The 11219-nt window shown below is 42.4% G+C and overlaps 1 protein-coding gene across 1 annotated transcript; it reads left to right on the top strand.

Moving 5' to 3' along the window:
- The first annotated feature begins 4980 nt into the window (after nucleotides 1-4980).
- hnrnpa3 (heterogeneous nuclear ribonucleoprotein A3) lies at nucleotides 4981-9581 on the top strand. Its single transcript, XM_018729088.2, has 11 exons — nucleotides 4981-5060; nucleotides 6353-6475; nucleotides 6657-6803; nucleotides 6887-7097; nucleotides 7360-7449; nucleotides 7760-7843; nucleotides 7931-7996; nucleotides 8244-8378; nucleotides 8503-8622; nucleotides 8724-8790; nucleotides 8897-9581. The coding sequence occupies exons 1-10, from the start codon at nucleotides 5004-5006 to the stop codon at nucleotides 8774-8776; spliced, it is 1086 nt and encodes a 361-aa protein (XP_018584604.1). The 5' UTR covers nucleotides 4981-5003; the 3' UTR covers nucleotides 8777-8790; nucleotides 8897-9581.
- Nucleotides 9582-11219: the final 1638 nt, after the last annotated feature.

Here is an 11219-nt window from a genome sequence, read left to right as displayed (position 1 = left end):
TATGATCTTTCATAATTTTAAAGCACAGTATATGTGTGTATATGTGTAAATAATTAAACATTTATTATGGTTCGGTTTACTCTCTATTTGTATGCTGTTGTGGCTCTGTGCTGTTTACAAAACCAATGGAAAAAACTATGATGGTGTAGCAGATTTAACCTGTGCATATTATTCTTTGCGAAGCGACACATGCCTGTCATAAACCGACACACAAAAGATCGCATGGTAAGTTCTGATGTATTTCAACGTCAAGGTGAACGCCACACACTTTTGCACAGAAAGGAACCGGTGATCAATGGCGAAATGATCAGACTGGCTGTCAGCTGTCATGAGAAGAGCAGTGCTGGACATCAATCCAGCTCCACCTGCAGGAGACTGATACTGCAGGAAAGAAGCTTGAACAATCTTTTAACTTCCCTCCAAAATACGTCTTTGCTCGAGAGTCCCCACAATACTACATCTCGCCGGTGCTATTGAAAGACATTCCTTCTGACCTGTAGCCCATGATGAACAGCCACACCTCTCAGCAGCCTTGGTACCACTCGAGTGTTGTTAGAATAATAGATTCATGCTTGAAATATACTCCATTTGGCTTTCGGGTTTTGGTGGTTAAAGGCCTGTGCTCAGATTGTTGTAGCAATAAGGAGAAGTGTCAGAACTTCTGTTGTACCCTTAAGGAATCCTTTTCAGCCAGAATTGTTTCAAAAGAAGTTCAACTGCATCAGCAAAAACAGCTTTTTTTTTACTCTGATGCTCATCTGGCACTTTTATCCAAAATGAGCAACAACTTTTACTGCCGATATCTGTGGCAAATTAAGGTTAGCACCTTGCTCATGGGTATTACAGCAGTGGGTCTTGAACCAATAACCTCTAGGTTACAAGTCAGTGTTTTCCACTACTGCATTATTTGATGCTCCACAAATTGTTGTTCTGCCTATAATCTTGTGTTAGGCAAGACACATAAAAACAACAATAAAATTAAGAGCACTTTCTTTTCACCTTTGATTGCTTTTGGTTATACAACCAAGCCAGTAGCATACAGTATATGTTCTTGGCTCCATTTACGATGTATTTTTCAGAAGGACCAAGTCTTCTGACAGCCACATTTGAACTGTTGATCAGACACTGAAAATATCAGCTCATCAACATTAGTTACACTCGGAAAACGATTGCGATCTGGAAAGAATCTGGAAGTGTAAATTCCACCTGACCAAAAACTGACTTTAACTCCAGTTGTCATTTGTGAAGGCTGAAACTCACAAGTATCAGATCCTGCCCTAGATGATTACCCAGTGTGTGGTGTTTTGCTATCATATTAGGCCTGTATGCGTGGGGATCGGCGTTTGTCCTAGGTAGCTGTAACCAGTTGTGGAGAAGGAGTCGCCCAAAGAGCACTCCGCTTTGTTCTTTCCAAACTCATCTTTCGCAGCGAATGTCCTTGAAGGAGGAGCGATCATAGCTCTGCTCGGCGTCCGATGCGTTGTTCCACACATTACGATTTCATACATTATGTGACAAGCTACCTCCCGCAATCCCACAGTGTAATAAGCCTTCTAGCCAGTGTGGAAATCTAAGAAAGAATATGGAGGTGCTGAATATTATCTGCTTGAAATTAAACAAAAGTCCCATCACTTCAGTTTCATGATGTATTTTACTGACAGTAGACCGAGGAAATTGTTTGCTACTGGCTGTCAATAAAATAGCCACCGATGCGCTCGCCTTCTACTGATGCTCCATTGAACATAAGAAGAGGCTCCTGCTACTTTGGCAGCTACTGCAGTGTCTTAATTGAGAGAGACCTATGAAGCGGAAATAATATTTCAGCGCCTCAAGCTCATTATCAGTTTCATTTAAAAATAAATGTAGTGTGACACCATAGGTGGGATACTACATATACAAAGATATACAGTATATAGGTAACACTCAAGTCTTGTTATGTGTGTTTGTGTGCAAAAACAGAATGGGGGTGATCTCATTTTATCTTATAATAAAAATAAAATGTTATAAGAAGGTTATAAATGACGATATTACAAAAATAAAGAGTGTATAAAGAATTCATTTTTATTACCTTTTTCAGACTCAGTTCTCATTATCTTTGTTGCACTATTAAGAATGGATTCCAGCATATCCGCACATAGAAGAGTCTGTCAAATTAACCTGCTTTTTTCTTGATTTTTTTGACACAGGCAATAGAAACCTCAGAAATAGATTATTGCCTTAAGACTATAACTATAAATTGGCAGTAAATAAAAGTCATCTTTAATTATAGTAAAATATTGTTGTTTTTATCATGGCAGTATTTTTCTGGTGCACTATAATGGTAATAATAGGCATTATTCCACCCCATAAAACCATCATAAATTTACAGATACTTGAACGTCAGTTATTATTCTCAAAGGAAGCTTGAATCTGGATTTCTGTCGTTGATGACTTAAACAGTTGACTGAAGATGCACCATCAACACAGCAAAGCAGAACTGTGCCATATACAGCTCCAGCACCTCCAGCAGTGAGTTTTACTTCAGTAGAGTCTATTGATATTATCCCATCACTGCTGACATGTGTAACCTAAACACAAAATATGTCTTCAGCTATCACAGCTCACCTCTCATGATTCATCATCAGGTATATTCAAAATATATATATACATGTACACACACACACACACACACACACACACATTTTCAGAACCGCTTGTCCCATACGGGGTAGCGGGGAACCGGAGCCTACCCGGTGACACAGGGCGTAAGGCCGGAGGGGGAGGGGACACACCCAGGACGGGACGCCAGTCCGTTGCAAGGCACCCCAAGCGGGACTCGAACCCCAGACCCACCAGGGAGCAGGACTGTGGTCCAACCCACTGCGCCACCGCACCCCCATATTCAAAATAATTATTATAATAATTGTAACAATTTTTCCCAGAGTAAAGTGTAACCAGGATTTGGGCTATAAAAATCAATTCAAAAAATATATGATCTGATCCACTGTAATAACATCAGTATAAGTTTTTTCCTTACAAATCTGCTGCTCAAAAACTGTTATAAAAAGTGTATGCACAAGTGTTTGCAGGTCACACAGCACCCAATAGGGGGCATCCTTCACCTTTTTATACTTTCACATCTGTTCACCCACAGAAAAATCCATCTGGACTGTTTAACTTCACCATGTACACTGCATGTTATAATATGAGAAAATGATAAAGCTTACATCATTATAGAAAATAAAAGAGACACTATCTGAAATTATGAAAAGTCTACCAGTCTATTACATTCCTGGAAATTGTGCGCTGATTTTAATCAAGCCACACAGTGAGTGAACAAAATAATGGAAAACAACACATGGAAAGATCTCAAACTCTGCACTAACTAAACCACAAATTACAAAAGGGGCGAAATAAACCAATTTGCAATGACACGCCACTTACCCAATCACCAACACGCATCACAAATGAAAGATATCTTAAAATAAGCACATTGATATGTTATCTTAGTGTGAATATCTATATCATGCATACATAAAGCGTAGGAAGACATAGATATGAACATAATTTTAATACTCATATGCACGAGTTTCTAAAGAACCATACGACAACTAACAAACAGGGCAAACATTTAAAGATGTTAGACAGTCAAAACCACACAGCTGCAACCTGAAAATTATGACAGATTAGAATTAACAGTTCCAGGTAAAACTGTAAGCTGTGAGTTACTCAGTGCTGGAAGGGTTGTCATTTGGTGACCCCTTGTATCCAAGGTCAATTCATAGAAATACCGCAGTATTGTTGAGATCTTGGACCTCTGAGGAGTGGGACGACGGCTGTGTGTCTCTCATGATAGGGCCATATACGCAGACGCCAACGTACGTGAAGCTTTTGTCGACTACCAGATGCACTCGCTCACGATATTCGAGCGTCGCAGCCCCATGCCCACTGCTAACGGGATTCAAAGGAGTGTTTGAGGAACACCGGGATCCGGTCACCTTGGCCTCCTCAGTCACCAGATCTGAACTCAAGTGAACCTTTAGAGGCAATTCTGGAGCACTGATTCTTTTTCACTTTCACCCAGTCCGCAGGGGGTGGGGAGGTTACGCTATGTTCGGTACCCAGCGTCTCCGCACACAGTTGAGAACCTGAATGACAGTATTCTGAGCCAAACTGAAGCAGGAAAACATTTGTTGGTGCTTCCAGTATGTCACATGCCTCACAAAAAAAAAACCCTCAGTTCACAATATCAACAGGCGTAGTTCTTAGTTCAGTTAACTCTCACGCGCACACGTTGACTGAAACCGCTCGTCCTAAGCGGGGATGTGGCGAGCCGGAGCCTAACCCGGCAGCACGGGGCTGGAGGGTGAGGGGACACACCCGGGACAGGATGCTAGTCCATTGCAAGGCACCCCAAGCGGGACTCGAACCCCAGACCCCCCAGAGAGCAGGCACAGGCCAAACCCGCTGCGCCACCGAGCCCCTGCACCCCCACTTTAATTAACAAATTTAACATAGCTTGATTAACTCCAGCCTAAGTCAAGTTTAATCTATTATTCAACAGTCATTGATTAAACAAAAAAAAAGTGAATCAACGTCTCTTCTCAGACATTGCGATTGTGTTTCATGAGTAATGGCCGTTCAAAGACAAGTAAAAACAATCTCAACCTTTGGCAAATATGTCAGCGTTTTAAACCGAGAATGAAGCTGCAAGAAGGATGCAGAATAATTCAACTGCATCGCATCGAATTAACTGCATAAGATGGAGGTGTAGTGTTGCTGTCCAATGGATTTCATTAAACCTGGACGAAAATGGTAGCACGTTACACAGCCTAGCACACTAGCATTCTAAATAAAATGCACTTCTGTAGCCTCCGTACTGTAGTTATTACAGGCTAGTTAGTGCACTTTTACTGCAGGGATTTGTGAACGGAGCCGCAGCGCAGGCCCACGCGCAGTAACCGGGCGGCGGGTGACGCCGCTCCGCCTCGCGCTGCAGTCGCGGAGCCTCCGTCACGTGGGCCATGGCGCCTCCTCCTCCCGAGCCGGACGGAGACGAGAGCGCGCGCCGCGAAATGGAGGTAACGGTCAATTCGTCAACGTATAATGTTAATTTTACGTTTAGCTTTTTTTTTTTTTTTTTTTTGCAGCTTTAAGCCCGAATGGGTGGAATGGTCGGGCTTAAGTAAGTGCAGAGTGTCGCGCTGGGGTGTGCGTCACTGTTTTGGCTGTTCCGGACCGATTTGACAATTGACCTCAGAGTACAGAGAAGCCGTTCCGCGGGGGACGTTGTGATCTTCCTTAAACAGAGCGTTGCGCTCTAAGTAATATATCTTCCGCCCCCAGACATTAGGGAATTTATTCGATGCGAGTGGGAAAGTGGTGATTTTGTGCCTTTTTTTTCTTTCATTAAAAGTGTACGTTTGAAAGCGAAAGGGATGCGGAGCAACGGGAAGGTTAGAAACGAACGAGAGCGCCGCTCCCAGTCCGCCTCCCTCCCGGCGACAATATGGAGGGACGGATGGAAGGGAAGGGAACAGACCTAAAATGGCGTTCGGCGGTTCGCTTTCCAGCCGAAGGTTCTAGACGCTTCCTGTTACTTAACGTGACTTCTGCGTTTGCAGCAGCCGCGTTTAAGTAGAGACTATGGCGTCCTTTTCTCCACTTTGCCGCGTTATGAAGCACCGGCCCGGCGGCGACTCACTTGTTGTGCGATGCTTCCCTTCGGGCTGCATCTCTCTCATCTGCAGCACCTTCATTATTTCCCACACAAAAGCGCTTCACCCTCACATCATTTCAACCCTTAGCATGCGTCAGTTTCTCTTAATTACGTCTTTAAACGTGCACTAACCCGCAATATATGTTTCTATGAAATAAAATGTCTACATTTTGAGATCTGTACTACTGTACAGACTGTACCGGGGGTGGATGTGTTTGTTTTGTTGGCGCCACTGCGATTAATGGTAGATTTGTTACAGTGTAAACATGACATTTAGCCCATAAATGTTGTATCCGAATATGCCTATTTATAAAGAAAACTATCAGATGACTGCCACTGATGATAGCTGCGTAGTGGTTAGAGCTGCCGCCTTTAGACCCAAAAGTCACAGGTTCGATTCCCCCATCCAGCTGTGTAGTACACTTGAACAAGCCGGTACTTACCCTAAAAACTGGGTACTCTCCAGCAACACTACCAGCTGTATAAATGGTGAAATACTTTTAAGTAGCTTGACGTTGCAAGTTGCTTTGGAGGAAAGCATCCGCTAGGAACAAATGTAAGTGGAGGTTGAGTAGTGATGCTCTCAAGAATGGGTGGCAGTAGAATAAATGCCTATTTATTAAAAATAGACCATGTGCTTTAATGAACACACAGGGTCACGATGCCAAGGAGCCGGAACAGCTCAGGAAGCTGTTCATCGGAGGCCTCAGCTTTGAGACCACAGATGAGAGTTTAAGGGCTCACTTTGAGCAATGGGGAAAGCTCACCGACTGTGTGGTACGTACTTTTTTCCAGAAAAATTTGCGATTTGAGGTGAAAGCCTGTTAACGTTGAGTGATGTTTAAAAATTATGGTTAGATGTTAAGTGTACTAATCGAGAGAGTCATAAAGTGGCCCATAAAGCACTTACCGTTATTGTGTTTACGTTTCTGATAACCTTTGTGTTGTCACACTGAAGGTGATGCGGGACCCAGCGAGCAAGCGCTCCCGTGGATTTGGCTTTGTGACGTATTCATGTGTGACGGAAGTGGATGCGGCCATGGCGGCACGTCCGCACAAGGTGGACGGTCGCGTCGTGGAGCCCAAACGTGCTGTATCTAGAGAGGTGAGTCTTGAATGGATACTAGTGTGGCATAGCTGCCGTGCTAGACTGAGCAGGACTTATGGGCACCGGCTCTCTGCCCACAGGATTCATCAAAGCCTGGTGCCCACTTGACGGTTAAGAAGATCTTTGTGGGAGGGATTAAGGAGGACACAGAGGAGCACCATCTGAGGGAGTACTTCCAGACCTTCGGCAAGATCGAAAGTATTGAGGTGATGGAGGAACGGCAGACGGGGAAGAAGAGAGGCTTTTGTTTTGTCACTTTTGATGACCATGACACAGTTGACAAAATTGTTGGTAGGTTTTTTTTTTTTTTTTTTATCCATCGCCTCATGTTTATTTCTGCCTCTTAAATGTTGGTTTGTTTACAGTTCTTGTTGAATAATCAAGAAAAACAGAAAACGGGTTACAAGGCATTTGACACACAACAGCAGTTCAAACTTTCCCCCAGCGACAGATAAACCTGGTTGTGTGACTTTGTAGGAATGTTGGCATGTAATATGTTGTACTTTGTGGTGGCATTGCTTGGACACAAGCACGTGTTTCTCCTGTTCTGCAGCTAAGAAGTACCACACAATAAATTCCCATAACTGTGAGGTGAGGAAAGCACTTTCCAAGCAGGAAATGCAGGCTGCTTCCAATCAGAGGAGTAAGTAGCAGGTTTTTATGTGGGATTATTCCTGTTCACATTAAAACTCTTAGATGTGATTTTATGAATGAACACAGTGCATAGTGAGCGCTGAGCTGGCAGGTTATAAAATTTCTTGGGAAAAACACCCTCGCTCTTAAGTCTCCTTCCTGAAGTGTTTGTTTTTAGACTGCCTGTTCATCACGTTAATAAGTAATTTTTGGCAGTGGGTACTGCTACTCTCTGGTAAAATAATATTCAGAGTTAAAATAACTTTGTTTCCGAGTAAATTTTGGTGTTATGTTGCAGCAGCAGTTGCTTTCTCTTCCAGGTAGGGGTGGAGGGTCAGGGAACTACATGAGTAGGGGAGGCAATTTTGGTGGTGGAAACTTTGGTCGTGGGGGCAGCTTTTCCGGTAAGGGTAAATCCGTTTGACATTACTTTCAATACCAGCAGTTGGTGACACACCTTTAAGTGTGCCTTGCTTGAACTTCTTTTGTAGGTGGATATGGGGGAGGCAGAGATGGTTATGGTGGTGATAGCGGCTACAATGGATTTGGAGGTGATGGTATGTGCAGATATGGAGTGGGTTATTGTCTGGAACTTTGTCTTCAATTTGAATATGATGTGTGCTGCATGTACTGCTAACGTTAGTGCAAATACAGATAATGCATGTGTTGAAAAATAGCGTATTGCTATTATGCATGTAGTATATTTCTGTATATTGTGTTAGATAAGTTGTATGATTTGCAGTGTTTCTATAAGCTGTATTCATAATGAACTCTTTTTTTTTTTTTTCTTTCCTTCTTCTTCAGGGGGTCATTATGGTGGGGGACCTGGCTACGGAGGAGGTCGTGGGAGTTATGGAGGTGGTGGTGGCCCTGGGTATGGGAACCAGGGAGGAGGCTTTGGAGGATATGATAACTACAATGATGGTGGCAACTTTGGAGGTACCCAATATCACCCATTAGATGAGCAATTTTCTAAATCTTTGTGGCTACTGAAAATGTAAAAAGGAACTGCAGAAACTCATCTTTGAATAGTTTGTTGTACTGTTTCTGCTTTCATTTGTAGGAAACTTTGGTGGTGGTGGAAACTACAATGACTTTGGAAATTATGGTGGGCAGCAGTCCAGTTATGGCCCAATGAAAGGAAGTAATTTTGGGGGAAGGAATTCGGGTGGACCTTATGGTGGTAAATATGTTTTTTCTTGTTGGGTCAGGAGCCAAGTTAATGTTAATGGGTTGTTTGATCATTCACTGGAGATACTAACCAGTGGAGAGTTTGTGTTGCAGGTGGCTACGGCTCTGGTGGTGGAAGCAGGGGCTACGGCTCTCGGCGATACTAACTCCTGCACATTCGGTAAGTTGTTTGACATTGACCAGAGTGACCCCCAAACCCCCTACACCTCCTCCCTTGCCCCCAGGATCCTAGATTAACAGTGTCTTATCCTGTATCCATTCAACAGGCAACAGTTCTTAGCAGGAGAGGAGGTGAGCGAAAGGAGTTGTCAGGAAAGCTGCAGGTTACAGTGAGGCAGGACCGTCCACACACACAAGAAGCCAGGAACCCTAGTCAGATGCATTACCACAGCTTAAACAGGAGACCGTTCCCCTTGATAAGGACTGTATCCACTAGCTACAGAGTGCAAGAGTGTAGCTGCTGACTGAAGAAACCACCGTGTCTGTTAGATGAACATTCCCGAGGTCTCATTGGTGATAGTTTTTTTTCCCCAACTATTTTATTTCCCTTTTTGCATCTCAAGAAATAGCTATGTATATTGTGATAGTTGTACCAGGAATGAAAACAAGGAACACTTTTTAATTGAACATGTATAGTTAGTTTTGGAGTCTTAAGTTTCCTAGAGTTTTTTGTTTGTGTGTGCCAAGGCTCTTTCTGTTTTTAAAGAATTTAAAATGGGTTCAGTAAAAGCAGGAAATCAAGAGCCAAAAGATGAGCTGTAAGATGTCAGTTTTTTTTTCTTTCTATTAATCAGTTTTTCAGTCATTGTGTATACTTTGGGTGATTTCCCCTCCCCCCACTGGTATTTTTTTTTGTGTAATGGGTTAAATAGTGTAACTCAGTTTTTAGTAAAATCATTCTGTGTCATTTTACTTAATGTATGGGCATGTAGTCCACGCAACATGTAAAAAAAAAAAAAAAAAAAAAAAAAAATTCTAGATTGTTACAAAGTATTTTGAGAACTGAAAAACAGATTTAATAAAGCATTCTAGTAAACTACTGAAGCATAGTGCATCACTGGTTCAGGAGGAGTCAAAAGCTATTTTGTTCTTTTATTATCTCTGAATTTGATATGTGGCTTTGTAACGTCACTGGAAGAGTATGTGTTTCTGGTGACTTTTTTTGTATACGTTTAATTTTTAATTTTTCTTTTTTTTTTTTTTTAAATTTTCCATTGAGTTTTTGACAAGGGAGTTTCTCCTAGGTCTAGGGTGGAGGCTGTAAACCTGCCAGGGCCAGGCCTGAAGTATAGTGTTGCTAAAACCCTGTGGGGCTGCAGTCTGGATAAACACGTGTGTACCTGTGAGGCAGGAACATCCTGTCCCCAGCACAGAGGACCAGTCAGCATGTTTGCACATGAGAAACAGGAGGCAGCATCGAGAGCCACACCCTGGGAGGAAGGCGTGCAGTTTTGGCGCTGATAGTAAGCGTCTCAAGCCTAGCTATGTCCTTCAAGAGCAGCAGATCCTAGTGAAGAAAGACTAGCAAGAGTTCCTGGACAATTGTTGACTCGTAGGAATGGCAGTTTGGCAGAAGCACTCACGCTAGGTCTAGTTTCAAACATGAAAGAGGAAGGGGAGTGAGTACCAGGCCTTACATTTTTCTTTATACAGTACATGAAATAATTGAAAAAAGAAGATGGAGCGATAACTTAGACCCAGGTAAGAGTAACCACTTTGCTTGATTTACAGATTGGGAAAGAGGCTGTCTTCTTAACGGCTGAAAATCTAGTATGACACGTACACATCGAAGGTACTGGATGGGTAAGGCTAAGTATTTTTTCCCCCCCATATGTGTATAAAGCACTTACAGGGATTAGATGAGCGTATTTCCTCAGGTGTCTCAGTTCCACAATAGGCAACTCTGCTCTTTGTACTGTATGAATGTACAGTACTTCTTCAGAGGACACAAGCACAGTATATGGACCTGGCCACACCTCACAGGTATCTCTTAATAAACCTACAATCCACCGAGCATTCTGGGGCATTCACTATGGAAACGCTGAAGAAGTGTGAAATATCATTGGTACATTTCAATAAGGTTACACAAAAGTAGTATTTTCTCCAGCAATGTAGTATGAGTACACACACTTGACAGTCTGAAGGTGAAGGTTCTTGGGTTGTGGCATATAACCAGTTTATTCCAAAACAATTGTGGTGCCACTCTTCGTAAACAAGCAGGTAAGATGTCCGTATAAATGTTCTCCGTATTTTCTAGCAGCTTTTCACGTTTTATTTAGTGGTGTTTTTGTTTATAGTGTGATTTCCCATGCACAGTTAAACTCAGGGTGCTATTTGGTTCCTTATATATTTTGGATGGATCCTGGGAAAAATTTTTTTAAAAAAGTTCCCTGTAACTCTTCTACAAAATAATTTGCCAAAGATGTTAGTCAACTATGAAAATTCTAAAGCGATAACAAACGGAATCCATGTTACTTTTGTTTGGTGATATCGATGTCCTTAATGTATGCTTCTTTAATTAACCAATGGTATAATTAACTAAATTCAGTACCCCCAGAAAATGTACACATACATTTCAAGTCATAGCTT

This window comes from Scleropages formosus, chromosome 21, assembly GCF_900964775.1.
Source record: "Scleropages formosus chromosome 21, fSclFor1.1, whole genome shotgun sequence".
Taxonomy (NCBI): domain Eukaryota; kingdom Metazoa; phylum Chordata; class Actinopteri; order Osteoglossiformes; family Osteoglossidae; genus Scleropages; species Scleropages formosus.
The sequence above is the reverse complement of the archived record's forward strand: the minus strand, read 5'-3'. Positions and strand labels throughout refer to the sequence as shown.

Coding starts and splice junctions, on each gene's coding strand:
- hnrnpa3 (XM_018729088.2), top strand. CDS start 5,004: ATGGCGCCTCCTCCTCCCGAGCCGGACGGAGACGAGAGCGCGCGCCGC. Junction 7,450..7,759: donor GGCTGCTTCCAATCAGAGGA/GTAAGTAGCAGG, acceptor TTTCTCTTCCAG/GTAGGGGTGGAGGGTCAGGG. Junction 8,623..8,723: donor TTCGGGTGGACCTTATGGTG/GTAAATATGTTT, acceptor TTTGTGTTGCAG/GTGGCTACGGCTCTGGTGGT.